General features: G+C 36.4%; 1 protein-coding gene across 2 annotated transcripts in view; it reads right to left on the bottom strand.

The window, feature by feature from the left end:
• Positions 1-22,050, bottom strand: part of KCNN2 (potassium channel, calcium activated intermediate/small conductance subfamily N alpha, member 2) — a 145,834-nt gene that overhangs the window by 98,292 nt on the left and 25,492 nt on the right. For both annotated transcript variants that reach the window (XM_005857363.2, XM_005857362.2), the window contains exon 3: positions 2,657-3,075. In XM_005857363.2, the coding sequence (XP_005857425.1) occupies positions 2,657-3,075 (419 nt within the window). The remainder of the gene's footprint in view (positions 1-2,656; positions 3,076-22,050) is intronic.

Genomic DNA, 22,050 nt, shown 5'->3' on the forward strand with positions numbered 1-22,050 from the left:
CTACTGTGCTGCAACTAGAAAAATAAAGACATGCTCACATACTAACTGCTGAGACCTTTTTTTGCCCCTTCAATTCAGAGTGCTGTCATCCAGGCTTCTATTATTATTGAAAAGGTTTCCCAAGGAGCAGTCAGATTGCTCAGAAAAACCCCCCAGAAAATATGTAAAGATACTAAATCAGTGCTCCACGCCCCACACCCAATCACCCTTTGGTGAAGCCCCAGTAACAAGTTCTAGATTTGCATATAAAGTATCCAGTCAGCTCTTTAATAGCTCACTTGTCAGTATGGACAGATAGTCAAAGTCACCTAAACACTCTTAAGCTTCTAAATTAGAAGCCAAAAACAAACACAAAAAAAAATGAATCTTTAGGGAAACAAAAATATACAAAGAGAAAAAAATTATCATTAACATCGCCAGAGAAATAAAACAGTACATCTATAAAAGACAAGCATAATATGACTTTTAAAAAGTAGGCATTCAGAGATCAAAAATGAGCCATTAAAAATAATGCATAGAAAAAAAGAAATAAAATCCCCATAGACAGTTTAAAGATAAAATTAAGCTTATCCGCCATCTATAGAGCAAAAACAGAGATGAAAAACAATGTAGAAAAAAGTAAGAAAATTAAAGAACTAATACAGGAGAGCTAATATCCACACACCAAAATACAGGCACAAAAATCATTCAATGATTCAAGGAAATTTCCAAGAACTGAAGGACACTAATCCCAAGATTGAAGAGGCCCACTAAATTCCCAATACACTGGATTAAAATAGATTCACACCAAGATACATCCTTGTGCAATTTAGAGTATTGATCCTAAAAGAGTTCAGGATAGAAGAGATCAAAAGTGAGAATAGCATAAGATTCTGGGACCCTAGATGCCAGAGGAAAATTAAGTCTTCAGTATTCTGAGGGAAAATGAGTTCTAATCTAGAATTTTATATCCAGCCTGGTTATTATTTAAACATCAGAGGAGAATAAATATTTGCCATAAAATTTTCAAAACCTACATCTCCACCCACTATCGTTTCTTTAAAAGCTTTAAGAAGATTGATCCTGCCAAAACAAAGGAATAAATGAAGAAAGAAGGAGAACCAGGATTCAAGGAAACGGGTTCTCCACATAAAAAGACAAAGGAAATCCCTAACATGATGGAGACGCAGGTCCAAAAGCCCCAAGAATCATTTATTCAAGGTTAAATCGATAGGCTGCCCAATATACATGAGTCTAGTATAAAAAGATTTACATCTTTTTGTGGGAGAATTTAGAGATGATTTAGTGGAGTGTAGATAGAAAACTAAGCAAATAAAAAAACCTTAGTAAATAAAATGAGGCAATTATTAATTCCAGAGAAAATAAAAAGATATGCAGGAAAGGCAAAATGATTCTAATATACTACATTGTTCAACTACAACTGCAGTTCACATAGTCATAATAATATAAACATCGAATATAGGTTATTGGTGTTTACATAACTATTGGGAAGATAGAAATTACTTTGGGGGAGGGTAGTCATAAAAGGGTGTGTACATGTAAGTGAAAGAAAACTAAAACCCCAGCTTCCATAAAAATGTAGATGAAAAATCTAGATGTAGCAATATAAGCAGTATCATTTAGAAATATGAAAAGCAATCACCAAAGAAATGGCTGAAAGAATTTAAAGTGATTACTTCTGGAAAGTAGAAATGGGGGAGGGGTGTTATGGGTTTGTTTGTTTTGCAGCAATTCTCATACAGATATTTTTCTGCACTAAACTGTGTGTGTATATAAAACTTGTATTTTCAAAAACTAAATTAAAACACACCTTGTTACAACAAAGACCAGCATCCTAATATCCTAATATTTAAGAGTGCTATACATCCATGCATAGTTCCTGTCTATTGGAATTTCAACTTGATTTTTGTTAACCAAGGTCACGTGAGATTCCCCCTGTCATGACAGAGTTCCTCCCATCTATGTAACAAATCCATTTTTGTTTATGAAGTAGCAAGGTTAACATTACTGATGCCAAAACTGATTAATTCGGACTCACTGAGCAGCACCTGTATTCTGAGAATGTGTGTCTAGTACTAGAACACCATAGCTTTTCAGACACAAAACAAATACACGCAGCTACTTTTCACTAACTGTGGATAGTTTGATAAAACTGAATATTATACCTACGAGCTCCTTATTAGTAATCACATGAACACTATTATAGATAGGCATTACAATCAACAAACCACTTCGAGATTTCCCTAAATTTCAGACACCTTGCATCACCATTTTTCGCTCGGATTTCTGTCTCAACAGTAGTGAATGCTATAACCAACGAGGCACCAAAATGATTCAGTGTATCCATTCAACAAACATTTCTGAGAGAAGTCTCCTATTCAATTTGTAAGTCTCCAAAATTTTTCATAGATAATAAAGGCACCCATCTATTGAAAACTGATCAAATTAAAAAGAAATACACATAATCATCAAGGCATTGATGTATGCAGAAATCTTAAGAAAAGTTTTGTCATACTCATTTAAAAGAAGCCCATCTGAGAATCCAAAATTTTCAAGAGTGAGCCACTGTGGGCCTCTAATCTAAAATGTGTTCTTTCTCCCGCTTTCAAGAACACCATATGGCAAATTATGTTCTCAGGAAAAGAAACAAACTTACCTTTCACAAGCTCGGACAGTCCATGCGGCAATTATCCATAATGAGATACTAAAAACCAAGAGTACAGTTCCTGGGCATATAGTCATTAAAGTCTTCATAACAAAACGCGTATTGAAGTTTATCTTATTAAGTGCTCCAATGCTTCTAGAGGAGGCATCAGTGAAAAGTTTGCTATGTAAAAGCATGACTCTGGCAATCAGATAGAGTCTTAAGAACATTGGTATAGATAAAATAATATCCACATCAGCGGTGGTTGTGGATGGGGCATAGGAGAAGGCAAGCCGGGCCGTCCATGTGAACGTATAATTCCCAGGTATGGGATGAATAGCACACACCAGTATTTCCAAGCAGATGAAGAAAATACGCTCATAAGTCATGGCTATTCTCCAGTCATCTGCTCCATTGTCCACCATGAACAACTGAAAAAATAAAGTAGAAAATCAGCTTCAGTATGGCATGAATGGTCCACAAGTGTTAGTGCAGATTTTAAAAATACATAACAGATGACTTCTAGCAATCATGGCAAGCTAGAGGGTATGATTTTAAATGCTAGCCAGGTACACTATTTTTAGAAAGTGGTATTGGCACGAAAGGAGAGTTTCATTTTGTAAAAATTAAAAACGTGCTACCCAGGAGCTGAAAGTATTTTGGGGTCCATGCTCCTGGCCAATCATGAAAGGAACATCATTTTAAAATAAGGGGGCTTGGGCCTATCACAGTAAAGCACCCTCCCTTAGATGAAGTCAGATGAACTTGCCTTATGACAAACTGTTTTCCCTTTAAGGGTTTGGATCTAAATCCTTACACAATTCTAACTACATTTTCAGTGAAATCTATTTATGGTGCCTCTGCAATCAGTTATACCCTATAATGCAACTACACATGAGCATTCTTACAGGAAATCTTATTCTTGGCTTCAGAGAGAAAATCACAAGAGACTACAGTCAATGTGGCAGAAGCCTTTCTTCCAGTATCCTCACCCTGCTATATGTCCTATCTCTTGTCTTCTGCTCCCCCCTAGCCTTCCCTGGGATAATTTGTTTTCCATCTTTCTTTCTTTCATAAATATTCCTCTTTCCTATTTCTGTCATTCCTCACACCACAATGAAAGAAAATAAAAAGAAAAGAAAGAAAAAGGAGACAGATAGATGGATGGATAGATTAGATATACAGACAGATGGGGGGAGAGAGAGAGAGAGAGAGAGAGAGAATAGACAGATGGGGGGAGAGAGAGAGAGAGAGAGAGAGGTTTCCTGGCTTCCCTGTCTTTTCAGTAAACAAGTTCACCATGCTCTAGGAGTCCATGAACAACCAGAAGCATTTGCAAATGTGTGGTGACATTTCTGACGGCCACAATGACTTTGTGGGGGCTACTGGTATTTAGCATCAGGAAGCCAAGGGTGCCAACCATGCTGCAAAATTCTGGGAGTCCCACGCACCAGAAAGACCTGTTTGGCCAGAATGCCAATAGCGCTCCCCCACTAAGAAAGATGACATATTTTTTGCCTTCTGGTAAGTAGCCAGCTTAAATAGAAAGCATGAGATGAAAGCAACCCAAATAAGAACCGAGCGTTCTCAGGGAATTAAATCATAGAAGTTGGCAGAGCAGTTTTTCACTGGGGCTGGATTCTATGTTCTGCTCCTCTAGAGTCAGGAAAGTACCCCCCTCCCCTATTTTAGATGATTACGAATTCCCATTCTAGGTGAATTTTTCTGCAGCAGGTAGTTATTTCTACTGCTGTCATTAAACACTGCCATCAGTGTTACTCTGTAAGGGCAGACATCTGAGGACAAAATTACTACTCTTTTCTAGTGTCTCAAGAAGATGAAAACTAGCAAAATCTCTCAGAAACATATCCAAGTTTTAACAAATTAAGTTATGACAACATAATGGCTATAGGTATGCCTTTATCATAACTTTTCATCCAGGGAACCTTGAAGTGTTTGACAGATGCTAATAGATAACAAAAATTATATTTTTCCAGTGTCCAGTAAAGAAATAGACCATAAATAAAGCATCCCAAGCTGGCTATAGAAATATTCCTTTTCAGTATCACTACTTTGAATATCATATCGGCATAAAGGATTTCAATAATTTATACAAAATATTGTATAGATGTAATGGCAGGAGTCTTCTATACTTCCTACCAGTGAGTAATTTACTGAGTACTGTGTAAGTCTGAAGACATGTGATCCCCAAATCTCTTAAGATGTTTATATCCGAAATGTGTCCCTCAAACTAGTTCCTTTGAGAGGCTATATGTACACGTTCCAAAAATGTGGTACCCGTTCTCTTCGGAAATTGCTCATAGGTCCTGTTGCAAATCACAGAAAGAAACCAGTATTGTTATTTAAATCTATATTTCCATTTCTACTGAAAATGGTATTACCCAGTTTTATTGTCTACTTTCTTCACTGAACTTAGCTCTGAACGACTTGGCAAAAATCAAATCCACCCCCAAAGGGGCTAAGAATCACCAACACTCCAGATAATCAAAAGCTGTGCCGCAGATTCTGAGCTCAATTCCAAGATGGGTTCTCAATACCATTTTGGGCAACAGCAGCATAAATGCAGAATAAGTACTTTTCCAGGTAACTTAGAAAGAAACTCCAATTTAGACGTACAATTACGGGACTGGCCTTCATTCACGGTGCACTGGCTCCTCTGACCTCACTCTACTCTCTCTTTTCAGGGCCCCTTTTATCTGCTCAGTTCCCTGACTAGGCTGGTTCTTCATTCATTCCCATCACTTCAACTATTATCTCCCTGGCATTCTCAGCACCCCTACCCCCTAAACCTTCTGGTGGGCCTGCCCACGTAACCTCCAAACTGGGACCTGATGTCCACGCTGCTTTGAGTGGACTGGGGCCACCACATGCCCATGCCTTCAAGCTCAGCGGAACCCTCCTCATCATCTGTGATCTTTTCCTCGTCTCCATAGCATCTGCTCCAAACAATCAGCTCTCTTCCCAAGGGCTATCTTTGTTCCTTGTTCTCTCAGCACACTGTCTCCCCAATATCAGAAATATCCTCTATTTTATACTTCAGCTACAAACTTACCTACATCTCACCTTTCTCTCCATATTTCCCTTTTCTCTTGCTCTACCTGTCTAAAACAATTTTACACCAAAATCTAATTCTCCTGTGGTGAGAGACTATTTTCTTTTTTTTCAACTACAGTTGATATTCAGTATTAATCGGTAGTAGTTTCAGATGTACAATATTGTGGTTAGACAGGCTTGTACTTCACAGAGTGGTCCCCGATATTTTAAGTACCCACCTGGCCCCATACATATTACAATATTATTGACTATGTTCCCTATGTTGTACTTTACATCCCCTCCTAGGCTATTCTGTAACTATTAATTTGTACTTCTTAATCCCTTCACCTTTTTCACACAGCCCCACAATGCCCCTCCCCTCTGGCAACCACCAGTCTGTTCTCTGTATCTATGAGCTGTTTCTATTTTGTTTGTTTAGTTTCTGTCTTCTCTCTCTCTTTCAGCAGACTACGAGCAAGTTCAATATCTCTACTATTCATTGGATACAGAGGATCTCAAACAAAGAAGAACCTCCATTGGCTCTATGTCTGATGTAGGTGGTACTGATTTTCTGAATTATTTTTTAAAAAAAGATTTTAAATTGATTTTGAGAGAGAGAGAGAGAAGGGAGAGAGAGAGAGAAGGGAGAGAGAGAGAGAGAGAGAGAGAGAGAGAGAGAGAGAGAGAGAGAGAAACATAGATGTGATTGCAAAACATCATAGATTGTCTGCTTCATGCATAATATTATAGTAATATGTATGGGGCCAGGTGGGTACTGAAGATGGAGCCCACAACCTGGGCCTGAACCCTGATCAGGAATCAAAGGCAACCCTTCAGTGCATGGGACAATGCCCAACCAACCAAGGCACACCTGTCAGGGCCTGAATTCTCTTTTATCCCCCAAGACCCTGAAGTGGCTTTTGCCCCATCACTCTACCAAGACTACTCTTATAGAGGTTGTTAAAGACACCTTAATTACAAAGTCACTCCTTCCAGCTTTATTTTTATCTAACTTGATCTTACTCCTTCCTTCCTAAAAAAGATATTTTCTCTTAGCTTGTGTGACATATTACTTTTTCCATCTGCTGCCACTCTGAAGGCTCCATCTCAGTTTCCCTGAAAACCACCTTCCTCCTCCCCAACTAAGTGCCCCTGCTCTACTGAGATCCATCTCTGACTCCTCTCTGTACTTTCCTGAGTGATCTCTTCGTGCCTTCTATTCCTACTATCACATTCCTCCTCCTGGAAGCTACCCTCCATCCTCTAATAACCTTTTTGAAATGTGGAATTATATAATTCCATTGCTGTCAAGATTAAAACCATTCAAAGGCTCCTATTCCACAATGCAGTTGGGTTATCTCTTTAACCTCATTGCCTCTGGTTGCATTTCCCTCTGGTTGCAGATTCTGGAACACACCACCCTAACCATGTTTCTAAGTCTTTGTACATACAGTCCTATGGACTGGAACATCTTTCTACCTCAAAAATGCTTATTCCTTTCAAACAAAACTTCAAAGTCAGCTCCTTTAGGATACTGTCCAGGCCACAGCCAAATCTAAAAATCCCCTCCTTTGTTCTACCAAGATCCCTGTATATGTCTCTTATAGATGCTGTCACAGAGGACAATAAGGTTTTCTTTGTAAGTATGTTACTCCTACTTGACTGTGAGGCTCCTTGAAGACAGGAGTTATGTCCACTTAGTAGAGGCAAATGTTTATTAAAGGAACTGCCTTGCTATTTCTCATTTAATATTGAGTATCCTGATCACTGGATAGGTCCTAATGTGAATTAAATATGCTCACAGAAGGCCCTGGCCAGGTAGCTCAGTTGGTCTTCCCGATAAAACAAGGTTTCAATTTGATCCTTTGTCAGGGCACATCCAAGAATCAACCAATGAATGCATAATAAGTGGAACAACAAATTGATGTTTCTCTCTTTTTCTTTCTTTCTCATCAATCAACCAACCAATTAATTAATCAATAAATAAAAATGCTCATGGAAGAAAAAATCCTAAAGCATAACACAAGTGAAATAAATATATGACATTTTTCAAATTTGTAGAGGATACATCTTACTAAATACTAAGTCACTGCAGCAGCATAATTTTGCAATTCCATAGGAAGTCCAGATAGCATTCTTCTTTAATATCTTCCCCCCCCCCCAAAAAAATTTACTATTACACAGTGGCTTAATACTATCAGGGATTTAATCAACACCTGAAATAATTTCACTTTTGGTTTTATTTTACCACAGTATATACATATTTCAATGCTAAAGTTAAGAAATATTTTCTTCTACTTTCCACATAATCCCCATTCTTAATTGCTGCTTATGCCTTTGTTTATTCATTTATTTACTAAATATCCAGTATACTGCATAGTCACTATGTGCCAGGCACTGGGCTATGTATTAGGCATACAATAGGATTTACAGCCGACGAAGTAGCGGCTTCATGAAACTAACTTTACCATCAGAGAAGACAAAGTCAAGAAAGCAGACTTAGAGCAATTTAATAAAGTAATTATGTCTGCGGACACTGCTATAAAGGAAACAAACAAAAGATGAAATAGAGAACAGTAAATTAGAGGTGACAGCAGATGTGGCCATCAGGGAAAGCATCTGGAGAAGCACCATTTAAGATGAGACCTGGACAGGTCATGAGAAGAGCTAACCATCTAAACAGCCAGGAGAAGAACATGTTAGGCAGAGGAACTAGCACATGTAAAGGCCATGGGCATTATAAAAGCTTACATGCTAAGGAAAAAAACAACACCAGAATGCTTGAAAGTTAATCATCCAGGGGCAGAGTGAAAGGAGATGAATCTGAAGAGACAATACCGACAAGACATTCAGGACCTTGTTCACAATGGTATAAAGAGTGATTTCATTCCATGTGCAGCGGGAACCCACTGAAGGGTATCAGACAGAGAAATCACACCATCTGACTTATAGCTTCATGGCTTATCCTTATTGCTGCGGGGAAACCAGAGGTCATGAGGAATGAGATGTTAGGAAGCTCTAATGCATCTGTAGACAGAGAAATCACGCCATCTGACTTATAGCTTACATGGCTTTTCCTTATTGCTGTGGGGAAACCAGAGTACATGAGGAATGAGATGTTAGGAAGCTCTAATGCATCTGATTGGTTGCAGTCAGTGTCCCCATGACCTGGATCAGGAGGTGGGGTTGCCATAGAAATGCAAATAGTGGGTTCACTAGAGATAATAGTTTGGAGATCTTGCTAGAACTTTCTGATGGAAGTTCTAAAGTGGAAGTGATTTTAAAAAAGGGAAGAACCATATAAAGCTGAGTTTCTACTCTGAGAAACAGCGGTGACTGTGCCATTTCCTGAGTACAATGAGTTGGTGTGGGGGGAAGGGATGGGGAGAGAGGAAAGAAAAGGTTCCATTTTGGCTTCCGTCATTTGACTATAGATGCCATGTAGGCAGCAATATATGCCAGTATTCAGAGGAGGAGTCTGAACTATTGAAATAAATTTGGAAGGCTTCAGTATTTATGTAGTTTTATCAGATCCAAAGAAAATATGGCCAAGTGCTGAGGAACCCCAAATGTGGAGGGTAGTGGGAAGGCAAAGCCAGTCTGTAAAGTAGGAAGAAAAGAAAGTGTTGTCCTAGGAGTCAAGGGTAAGGGCTATTGATTCAAACTGTAAAATAATATTTACTAGATGTAGAGATTGTTAATGCACTTGATATTCTAGATAGAAAATGAAAACATTTTAAACATCATAGTTATCTAAAACTGATTCCAAGTCAAGTATTAAATTATAACTATAAAAATATTCCTATTATATTCTACATGATCAATATAATACATATGATCTGTTTTACGATCACTTGGGGAGTTAAAATAATTGGTATGACAGATATTAACACATCTCTATATTCATTTTTCACTTTGATGTTGCTAAGAGAAGAAAGATTGTAGAGTGAAAGCATGGCAGTGTGTTTAATCTACTTTAATTCTGGAGCTATGGTTAATGGTTTTGCCAAAGGACTAAAGTAACTTGCAGTAAAACAGAATGTGCCCTCAGCATATATCCCATCACAACTTGAACTTTTCAGTGCAGCTGTTTGATATTTGCTCAGATACCCAAAACATACTTCAAGCTCGTTGTCCAAGACAAATGGGCAGTGAGAGTGATCAGCAGGAAGAGGGTCTGGAGTTTAGTGAGAGGAGTACAGCCACATGATCAGATCAACTGCTGGTGTGGAAACCTCTGCTCAGCCAGCTTGGGAGAGTGAGGAGCTCCGCTGCAGAAGCCCTGGCCACTTTCTACATGTGCTCTCCCTCCTCGATGAGGCTGTAAGCTTTGTGGTCTGATCTGGAATAGTGTCTTATACATATTGGTTTTCCTTTCTAGTAGAATCCAGGGCAGTGCTCAGCACAAAAGTGGTGCTTAAAAACTACATACTGAATGACATGCATATGGCCAATAGACATATGAAAAGATGCTCAATGCCACTAATCATCAGAGAAATGAAAAGTGAAACCACATGAAATATCTCTTCACACTTGCCAGGATGGCTAGCATCGATAAATCAACAAACAACAAGGGTTGGCAAGGATGTGGAGAAAAGGAAACCCTCGTGCACTGTTGGTGGGACTGTAAACTGGTGCATCCACTACGGAAAACAGTGTGAAAGTTCCTCCAAAAATTAAAAACAGAACTACCTTATGACCCAGCAATTCCACTTTGGGCTATTTATCCAAAGTAACCCAAAACACTAATTTGAAAAGATATATACACCCCTATGTTCACTGCAGCATTATTTAGAATAGTCAAGATATGGAAGCAACCTAAGTGCCCAGCAAGGATAAAGAAGATTTGGTACATATATACAATAGACTGTTACTCAGCCATAAAAATGAATGAAATCTTACTATTTGTTACAGCACAGATGGACCTAGAGACTATCATGCTAAGTGAAATAAGTCAGGCAGAGAAAGCAAATACCATATGATTTCACTTATATGTGGAATCTAAAGAACAAAATAAGCAAACAAACAAAACATAAACAAACTCATAGATGCAGAGAGCAACCTGATGCTTGTCAGATGGGAGGGAATTGAGGGGCTGCGTGATAAAGGGATTAAGAAGTACAAATGGATAGTTATAAAATAGTCACAGAATATAAAGTGCAGCATATGGAATATAGGTAATAATATTGTAATAACTATGTATTAGTTATTACCAGATGGGTACTAGACTTACTAGGGGATCAGTCATAAATTATATACATGTCTAACCATTATGCTGTACACCTGAAAGTAATATAAGATAATATTCAATGCAAACTGTAGCTGAAAAAAATACATACTAAATAAAATAATTGATTAAGAAAGTAAGCATAGGTAGAATAACCAAAAAACGTCCAAAAAAGAAGAGTAATAAGGGAGAAACAGCCTGTATAAATTATGAAACAAATTAATAATTAAAGCTAAGTGGGACTGGCACATAAAATAATGGAGAGTCCAGAGTAGAAAGTCCAAAATAAATCAAATACACTAAATTTCATAGTATTATAAAGGTAGACAATCAAATCAGTGGGGAAACACAATTTATTAAAAAATAACTTGGGGACAACTAAGTAACCATCTGGACAAAATATAAAGTTGAAGTGCTGTCTCATACCAATATGTCAAGAAAAAGTCTAGGCAAATGAAGATTTACTAATAGATATGGAAATGAAACGACCAACATATTAAAAGAAATCATATACGATTTATTTTGTAAGTTTGCAAAAAGGAAGGCCATTTAACTCTGACAAAAACAAAACAAAACAGGGCTTTAAAGGAAAACAGTGATACATTTGACTACATTAAGCTTTTGTCTTCTGCACCTGGCCAAAAGTATAGTAAAGAGAATAAAAAGAAAAACACCAAACTTTGGAGAAAATGTTCACAACTGTTAATACAGAGGTCTAATTTCCCTAATAGATCAAAGTTCCTACAAATCCTTAAGAAAGGTGAGCAGTGCACCAGAAAAGTGAGCAAAGGACACAAACAGCAGTTAATGAAAAAGGAACTAAAAATGGCTCTTTAAGAAAGCTCAGCCATGAGAAAAATGAGACCCATTTTTCTTGACCTTTCATATTGAAAAAGACCTAAAACTTTTATAACACACTATGCTAGTGAAGGTATGGGGAAACAGTTACTTTCACATATTGTAAGTAGAAGTATAAGTCAGTACAATTTATCAGGAGTAGGTCAATTTATCAGGTTATAAATGCACATCCTCAGGCAGTTCCACTCCCTTACATGAAATTTGTCTCACTGATATATTTGCACCTCTACTATGAACATATGTGGTCATTTGTTACAGCATTGCTTGCATATTAGCAAAAGACTAGAAATAATCTAAGTTCCACTCATAGGGAAAGGAGTTAAGCAAATTAGGGTCATCCACAAAATGACCATTAAAAAAAGATGAGGAAAATTGTTAAGTACTATTAAAGAAAGTGGCCTAGTAGGTAACTGAGTTTAAAAAGCACAGCTATATGCCACTACTTGTATAATTTTTTAAGGGGAAGAATGCATTTGTATTTGAACATGTATAAAATATCTCTGAAAGAATATTCTAAAAATTAATGGCAAGTGTTGCGTAGGGGTGATGAACTGAGTGGGGATCAGAAATGAATGGAAGACTTTTAATTATATTATCTTTCATACTTTTAAATTTTGTAACCATGTGAATAAATAAGTTAATAATAACTAAGTTAATAATAAATAAGCTAATAATAAATATAAGAGAAAATAATTGCAAAAAAGAGAGGAAGAGAAATTAGAATGAATGAACTCATTAGACATTCAAATGCATCCCAACAAATAGTCCAAAATGTATAAAACTACAAAACTAGAAAGAAATAACTGACATTCATAAGGACAACCTACAGGACCAAACACATTGAGTCCAATTTGTATCTAAAATATTTTGCTTACTAAAGCAAAACCTCGAACTATTACATTACATAACTGTTTCAACACAAAGAACAAAAATAAATATAATTTCTTGGTTAACATTTAAACCAAATATTCAATAAAACTGAGCTCTTTTTTATTTCACTTAATTATTGCATGCTTCTATTTGTAAGGTTCTACAGATACAAAGATGAAGAAAACCTCCGAGTGTTCAGTGAAGAAGATAAGTACAGTGGGGCCTTGACTTACAAGTGTCCCGACTAAGGAGTTTTTTGAGATACCAGCTGTCTCTCGGAGGATTTTTTGCATTGAGTTGATAGAGTAATTTGAGTTAACGAGCTCCTTAACGAGCTCCTTAACGAGCTCGGTCTCAGAACGAATTAAACTCGTAAGTCAAGGCCCCACTGTATAGTGCCTGTGGAAATTGCTGGAACAGAGGAGTGAAGAAGATGCTGAGGAAATGCAGAAAAGGGGTCGGGGAGGCTACACCATGGAATGGTACCTGGAGCCCATCCCTTTTTTCCACAGTGGTTGCCTGGACTCTATAACTCAGGACTATAAACTTCCAAGTTGAGTTCTAGGATATTTGGGGAATAATGGTCTAAAAGAAAATTCACAGAAATGTATTCATCCACAAAAGAGGCTCTTTCTTTAGAAATCAGCTTTTGGGTGAAATAGAGTGAAAAAGTCACTAAAGAGGCAAGCCAAAGAATGAGGATTTTCTTAATTAAGGCATTGCCAAGACTCAATCAACAAAGAAGTTAGACCATGATTGCCCATCAAAGACTAGGTCAAAAGACAAACAGGGGAAGAAAGAAGACTTTTCAATGGTCTCACAGGGATTTTCTCTAAGACCATCAGCACAGACTTATGGGGGAGGGGGGCGGAGAAACAGGAAGGCTATGTTCAGAATTCATATTGACTGTCCAGTTCTGAGCAAAACCAGGAGGAAATAAGCAGAGCTGTTTGTCTGTCATCCCTTCACCACACATCCTGTAGCCTCTCTGCTTTTAGAGCCTCTTGCCCATTCCAGCAACCCTGTGCACTCACCCTGCCCTGAGAGTTTTCTGTGTCCAAGGAGGAGGATTTCAAAAATTAGTGCAATAAAATATTCATCTCTGGATAACTAACTGTTCCCTGGGTGAAGAAATCTAACTATCCATTAATAGGGAAATGGATTAAACAAATTAGGGACATCCGTAACATGACCCTGGCTGGGGATTAGAAATAAAAAAGAGACTTTTAATTATATAATATCTAATGCTTTTTAATTTTGGAACCATGTGGGAAAATAAGTATTTTAATAAATAAAAGGGACAATGAGGGGAAGGCACCACATACCATTCTATGATGTAGCCTCCCCTGACCTCTTCCCCTGGCCTGGAATGCAGAAAACCAAGGATCAGATTCCAGATAGTCTAGCTTGTCATACGACCTTGAGAGGTCATTTAAACTTCATGGGCCTTATTTCCATCATCTATAAAATAGAAATGACATTTGCTGTCTCTGAAAGTAATTACAATGATGAACACATACCATATGTTGTGGACAATACTTGTTAACTCTCTAACCTAATTCCCATCCCTCATCTCTCTTGCCCATCTCCATTACAGAAATATCGACTTTCTCAGAGTCTTTTGCAGGTATGTGTAGCCATGTACTTCAATTCAGACTGGAAGTCATAAGCAAAAGGTTGTTGAAGAACTAATTAGAATGTCTTTGCTTCTTTGGATTAAAAAAAAAAAAAGACATCTGGCTAGCATAGCCCTCTTCCTTCCCCTCCTCCAAACCTTAACAGAGGGGATGCCTGAGTCTGTAGCAGCTAGCTATCTTGTGACCATGAGAAAAAGTCCAAAAGAATCACAATAATTCCAGCATGATATCTTTATGTCACTGAGCCAGCAATAACCACTTACCCTATTTTTTTAAGACCCTGTTACTTAGGTTTTCTATTATTTGAGCAGCTAAAAGTATTCCTACATTTAATTTGTTGTATATTAAAGTGCTGTGTCAAGGTCTAAAAAATAAAGAATAATTATTAACTTAAACACTTCAAGGAAAGAACAGCCAACTAGGGAACAATCCAAAAGAGGTGCATCTCAAATAATTTAAAGCACAATAACTATTGAGTGGTGGAGTTATTTCTGGGTGGGTGGCGTTTGTTCGTCCCTTTTAAATATCATCCACCTGCTCAGAATATAATGTAATATGACTCATAGGAAACACACACATGTTTTGGAGGCAGAAAAGCTTAGATTTAATTTTTGGCTTGACCACTTACTATCTAAGTGGCTTTGAGCAAGATACTTAATCCCTCTCAGCATCAGTTTGTCATCTACAAACTAATTAAAATAATTTCAACCTTGTATGATTATTATAAGACAACCACCCACTCTGCTGACCCTAGTAAAAATTACTCCATGAGTAACTAATATTCCATGGATCCTCAGGAGGGGCAAGTACAGGAATTAAATATTAACCAGTGATATGAAAATGGGAAAATTAGCCATGGAAAAGGAGGAAGGGAAATTGGTAAGGAAAGACAAATTAGAGCAAAGTCAGAATTAAAAAGAGCTCTAGAAACTTCGACTGTACCTATTTTTGAAAGAATTCTAAACATTTGCTGAAAACTATGCATTTCTGAAATTCTCTTCTGACTTAGACAAGAGCTTTGTCTACAGACAAAAAATCCTAGAATTGTCTAATTCTAGGTAAGGTTGTCATAAATTCATGCCCTGCTGATCTTAAAACTTATTTAGAATCTTAACTCCCTTTCATGTGGCTTCTCACAAATGAGCCCCACCTTCTGCTGTTCCACTTGGGCATTTTATACATGTTGATGTATTATCAGTTAACTATGCTCACATTGCATTGGAATTTGTGTAATGCATCTTTAAAAATTACTCTTGAACTTCTTCCGAAAGCTAGAAGAATTTTATTCCCCTTTAGGTTCTCTCAACAGACGTGATATCATAGAAAGCAATATGGTGCATGGCTTAAGAGCTTGTGCTCTAGATTCTAGAATCAGTCAGATCTAGATTCCACTCTGACATCTACCACAGACTAATTCTGTGACCTCAGAAATACCTTTCTAAGCCTCAGTTTAATCATTTGTTAAGGCCTGGTTAGAGTATTTCTCTCCCAGGGCTGAAAGACAATTGAATGAGATAGTGCTCAACAAATGTTAGTTTCTTTCATAATAATTAATTTTAGTATTGTGTCAACAGTTGGCTTCCAATGAATGTACTCTTAATGAACTGAAGGTGGAATAGAGGTGGACACAGATACTAGCATCACTTATTGTAGCTATTAGAAGGGACAAAAATCAAGACTAGAAGAAATGAGAAATAAATTAAATTCCTCCATGGTCAGTTTTTTACTAATTTTTCACTGATATACTGATGTTAACTGTCTATAAATTTTGATAAGTGTCCTCAAATAATTTTGGGAAAGAAATGGATAAATTCCTGGAAACATACAACCTTCCAAAACTAAATCAAGAAGAAACAGAAAATCTGAACAGATTGATAACAACCAACAAAACTAAAGCAGTAATTTAAAAAAATTTTCACAAACAAAAGTCCTGGATCAGATGAATTCACAGGTGTATTTTACCAAACATTTGAAGAAAAACTAACATCGATCCTTCTCAAGCTATTTCTAAAAATTCAAGAAGTGGGAAGGCTCTCCATCATAATTTTATGAGAACAGCATTATCTTGATTAAAAACCCAGAAAAAGACATTACAAAATTTAAAAATATTATAGTTCAATGTCCTTGATGAACATACATGCAAAAAAATCCTCAACAAAATATTAGCAAATGGAATCCAAAAATACATGAAAAGGATCATATGCCATGATCAAGTGGAATTTATTTCTTGGATTCAAGATTGGATCAATATCCACAAATCAATTAATGTGATACACCATATAAATAAATAAAAAATAAAATCATATGATCATATCAATAGACACAGAAAAAGCTTTTGACAAAATCTATCACCCATTTATGATAAAAACTCTCAGTACGATGGGAATGGAAGGAACATATCTCAACATAATAAAGACCATAGGTGAAAAAACCACAGTTTAACATTATACTCAATGGGGAAAAACTAAAAGCCCATGTCTTCTTTCACCACTCTTACTCAACATATTATTGAAAGTGCTAGCCACAGCAATCCAACAATTAAAAAAAATAAAAGGTATCAAAAGTGGAAAGGAATACATAACACTGTCATTATTTGCAAAGGACATGATATTGTATAAAAAGAACCTAAAGATTCTACCAAAAAACTACTACAATTGATAAATGAATTCAGTAAAGTAGCAGGGTAGAAAATAATAATTAAGAATTGGTTGCATTTTTATACAGTAATAAACTATCAGAAAGAGACATTTTAAAAAAAATCCTATTTACAATTGTATCAAAATACAAAATATTTAGAAATAAATTTAATTAAGTGGGTAAAACACATGTACTCAAAATATTATGAGACATTGAAGAAAGAAACTTAAGAAGATATGAATAAGTGGAAGAATATCCTATACTCTTGGATAGGAAGAACTAACATCATTAAAATGTCCATGCTATCCAATCTATAGATTCAATGCAATCTCTATCAGAATAGTAATGGCATTTTCACCAAACTAGAGCAAATAATCCCAAATTTATATGGAACCATACAAGACCCTGAACAGCCACAGTAATCTTGAGAAAGAAGATCAAAGTTGGAGGTATCATGCTACCTGATACTACAAGGCTATAGTAATCAAAACTGCATGGTACTGGCATAAAAACGGACACAAAGATCAATAGAACAGAGAGCTTCAAATTAAACTCAGTTGTATATGATCAATTAGTATATGACAAAGGTGGCAAGGACATACAATAGAGTAAATATTTTATTCAATAAAGGGTGTTGGGAAAACTGAACAGTTACATGCAAAAAAACCATGAAATTAGACCACCTTCTTACACCATATATAAAAATAAATTCAAAATGGATTAAAGACTTAAGTTTGAGACTCGAAACCATAAAACTCCTAGAAGAAAACATAGGAAGTAATCTCTCTGATGTTTCTCTTAGCAGTATTTTTTTCCTGATATATCTTCTTAGGTAAGGGAAACAAACAAAAATAAACAAATGGTACTACATCAAACTAAAAAGGGTTTTTGCACAGCAAAGGAAAACATCAACAAAATGAAATGACAACCTACTAAATGGAAGAATATATTTGCCAATGATACATCCAATAAGGGGTCAATATCCAAAATTTATAAAGAACTCATACAACCCAACACAAAATAAACAAACAATCCAATTAAAAAATAAATAAACAAAGGACCTAAATAGACACTTCTTCAAAGAGAACATACAGATGGCCAACAGACATATGAAAAGAAGCTCAATGTCATTAAACATCAGAGAAATACAAATTAAACCACGAGATATCACCTAACAGAATGGCTATCATCAATAAATCAACAAAAAACAAGCATTGGCAAGGATGTGGAAAAAAGGGAACTCTCATATGTAAAGACCATATATGGCAAACCCTATGACCCAGCAATTCCACTTCTGGGCATATATCCAAAGAAACCCAAAACACTAATTTGAAAAGATATGTACACCCCTATGTTTATTGCAACATTATTATAATAGCCAAGATATGGAAGCAACCCAAGTGTGCATCAATAAATGAGTGGATAAAGAAGTTGTGATACATACACATAACAGAATATTACTGAGTCATAAAAAAGAATTAAATCTTACTATTTGCAACAACATGGATGGACCTATAGGGTATTATGCTAAGTAAAATAAGTCAGAAAGAGAAAGACAAATACCATATGATTTTACTTATATGTGGAATCTACAGAACAAAATAAATGGACAACAAAATGGAAAATAGTCATAGATGCAGAAAACAAATTGATGGTTGTCAGATGGGAAGGGGTATTGGAACTGTGTGAAAAGGTGAAGGGATTAAGAAGTACAAACTGGTAGTTACAAAATAGTCACTGAGATGTAAAATATAGTATAGGGAACATAGTCAGTAATATTGTAATAACTATGTAGGGTATCGTGTAGGTACTTGAATTATTGGGGGAATCACTTTGTAGATTATATAATTGCTTAACCACTGTGTTGTACATCTGAAACTAATATAAAGTAATATTGAATGTCAACAGTAATTAAAAATAAAATTTAAAAATAGCTAGCTAAAAGGCAGCTCACATTTTTATCACATTTTTTTATTAAATATATTTTATTGATTTTTTACAGAGAGGAAGGGAGAGGGATAGAGAGTTAGAAACATCAATGAGAGAGAAACATCGATCAGCCGCCTCCTGCACACTCCCCACTGGGGATGCGCCCACAACCAAGGTACATGCCCCTGACCGGAATCAAACCCAGGACCCTTCAGTCCGCAGGCCGACGCTCTATCCACTGAGCCAAACCAGCCAGGGCACATTTTTATCACATTTGCCCTTATAACAGTCCAATGAAAGCCAGAGGCAATTGAAAAAGTTTGGTCATGGTCACATTGTGAGTTACTGAAAAACCTAAGGCTAAAGTTCAGGTCATCTAGCATTCACAATATTTGATGGGGGCATCAGGTTGAGCTGAAAAGTTGAATGCAAATCAAATATTTATAAAGCAAATAACCACTTATCCAGTAATTTACATTATTATTTCTAAAATGTCACATCTTTACTCCCTGATGATCTTAGATGACAGTAGCACCTTGGACCTTCTGCTTCTCTGGCGGGAGCAAATATTTAAATAAACTTGCACATTTGTATTTAATGCCCTGTGGTAACAGAAATAGACTACTTCCTAGTTTAGACTTTCTCTAAGTTAGATATTCTTCATCCTGAACACTGTAAAGCTTTGGTTGTATAGAGTTTCATATAATACCTGAGATGAAACTTGAACTTTGTTTTAAAGTGTGTTGAACTCCCACATGTAAATAGGGCCAGCCACTGCTCTAACCTGCTACATGTATGATTTCACATAAAACACACAACCATTCAAGAAGGTAGATACTATTTTCTTCCCTATCTTTGGAATGAGGAAGCTGAGGCTCAGGGGTTAAGAAATGAGCCAGGGTTATATGGTATTAAAGTATGGGGTTAGATAGGAACCCAAGCAAACCAGCTTTAGAATCTATGACTATAATAAGTTTACTGCTACTCATCAATACTTAGCCAGTTATAAAACAATTCTAGGAAGAAAACAGAGACAATGCTAGTAAGAACATCAAATGAACCATGTACTACTGATAAGTTTGGTTATCTAGAGCCATAGCATTCAACAGTGGGGAAGAAAACAACAAACTGAAAGAAGAGAACTGTTATATTAAGTACATCAGTCGTAGTAAATCAGCTGTACTTCCTACCACTGACACAGAGGAAAGACACAACACACAACACATAACCACACATACTCTCTATAAAGCAGTCACAGGTCTGAAAAGACCCAACAGTCTTAACTCATTGAATGAAGGACCAAACAATCTATCCATGTCAGTCACCAAAATGGCATCACCATATTACAGAACAATGCAAAATCTCCTGGTCCAGGCAATGGTGCTGACTTTAACAAAGAATCTCTGAGACTTAACTGATTCTCTTTTTTAAGGCAGTGGTATATAGAATCATGTGTAAATTTTAGAAATGTTCTGCTCTAGATTAAGTTAAAAATTGATGTAGAATAATGGATTATAATCTTCAAAGTTCTAAGGTTTAGTCTAGAAGTCTATACACAGAAAATGAGACTTGGAAGAAAATGTAGAATATTTTCACCTCTGATAAATAAAATCTGGGAGGCGGGGGTGGACAAAAACCCTCTACTGTGGACAGGCAAGAAGCTGCAGAGCCTCTGAGAACAAATGCTTCTGAAATGTCATGAAACCTAGTCTCAGAGTCTCCCTCGCAGCACTGGGCTGGGGCACTTTCTTCTTTCCTTTCTCATGAACAACAAAAGGCTGCTGGAGCTGAACCCATTGAAGAAGCTGTGAAAGAAGAAGGTCACCAGAATGACTCCTTAGCTCAAATGCTCGGAGTCTTAGCAACTGGGAACACATCTCAGAAGCATGCAATACAAGAGCCTGAAGTCTAAGTACAAATCACAGGGAGAATTTTTTTAGTTGTTTTATTGTCTTGTGTTTTATGTTTTCTAAGTGAAGCCTTCAAAGTTAGTTAGAATAGAGCATTATAAAACAAACCCAGTCTGATGGCAGTCAAGGTTAAGCAAAATGCACTAACCTCCTTTTAAAAACATTATAACTGGAGCAAAAAGGTGCAAGACATTTTCAGACACAAAGTGAAGAATGGAAGTGACTCCAAGGACATACTACAAACTAGAAAGAAACAGAACCCAGAAGAAAGGAGTGGGAGGAGCAAAGGAACAAGTAAGCATGCTAGTAAGTCTAAGTGAAAATTGACTGTAGTCCTAGCTGGTTTTGCTCAGTGGATAGAGTGTTAGCCTGCGGACTAAAGGGTCCCAGGTTCGATTCTAGTCAAGGGCACATGTCTGGGTTGCAGGCTTGATCCTCAGTAGGGGGTGTGCAAGAGTCAGCCAATCAATGATTCTCTCTCATCATTGATGTTCCTATCACTCTCTACCTATCCCTTCCACTCTGAAATCAATAAAAATATATGTAAAAAATATTTTAAAAAAGAAAGAAAATTGACTGTAGATAACTATAAGCATCAACCTCACATGGATAAGTTTGGAAAAGCAAGATGTAAATAAAATACTGGACATCATAGATGAAGGCAGGAAGGGAGATTAAATGAAGGGCTTTAAGAGTCATTATATTGTGTGGCAGAATGATAGAATTTCTGATTAACTTCAAACACCATTAAAAATATATATTTGGTAAAATTTTAAGTGTAACCACTAAAAAAGGAAAACCAATTGTATAACTTCTAAACTGTTAGAGCAAAAAAGTGAATTTTTAAAAATCTTCACATCACAAAACATAAGGAAAGAAAAGAGAAAGATAGAAGTAGTGAGAAAGCACTATGAACTCAAAATAAGTGTCAGAAATAAAGTATAAAAAGAACAGTTGCTAAATGACTAGACTATACATCCAAAATATAATGTAGAGTAAAAAAATAATGTAGAGTAAAAAAATAGAGCAAGTTGTAAAATGATAGATATGGCAGAGCATCTATGAGAAATTTAAAGAAGTACAAATACTATAGATTGTTTATAAATGCATTTCTATTTTATTAGCATATGCAAGCATTGACTGGAAGGATACACATCCATTTCTGAATGGCAGGAGCCTCAGTAGACAGGAGAAAATGAGACTTGGAAGAAAATGAAGAATATTTCACCTTTGGTGGTAATGTTCCTTTTTACCCATGATAAATAAAGTCTGGGGTGGGGTGTT

Source organism: Myotis brandtii, unplaced genomic scaffold, assembly GCF_000412655.1.
Source record: "Myotis brandtii unplaced genomic scaffold, ASM41265v1 scaffold1105, whole genome shotgun sequence".
In the NCBI taxonomy this organism is placed as follows: domain Eukaryota; kingdom Metazoa; phylum Chordata; class Mammalia; order Chiroptera; family Vespertilionidae; genus Myotis; species Myotis brandtii.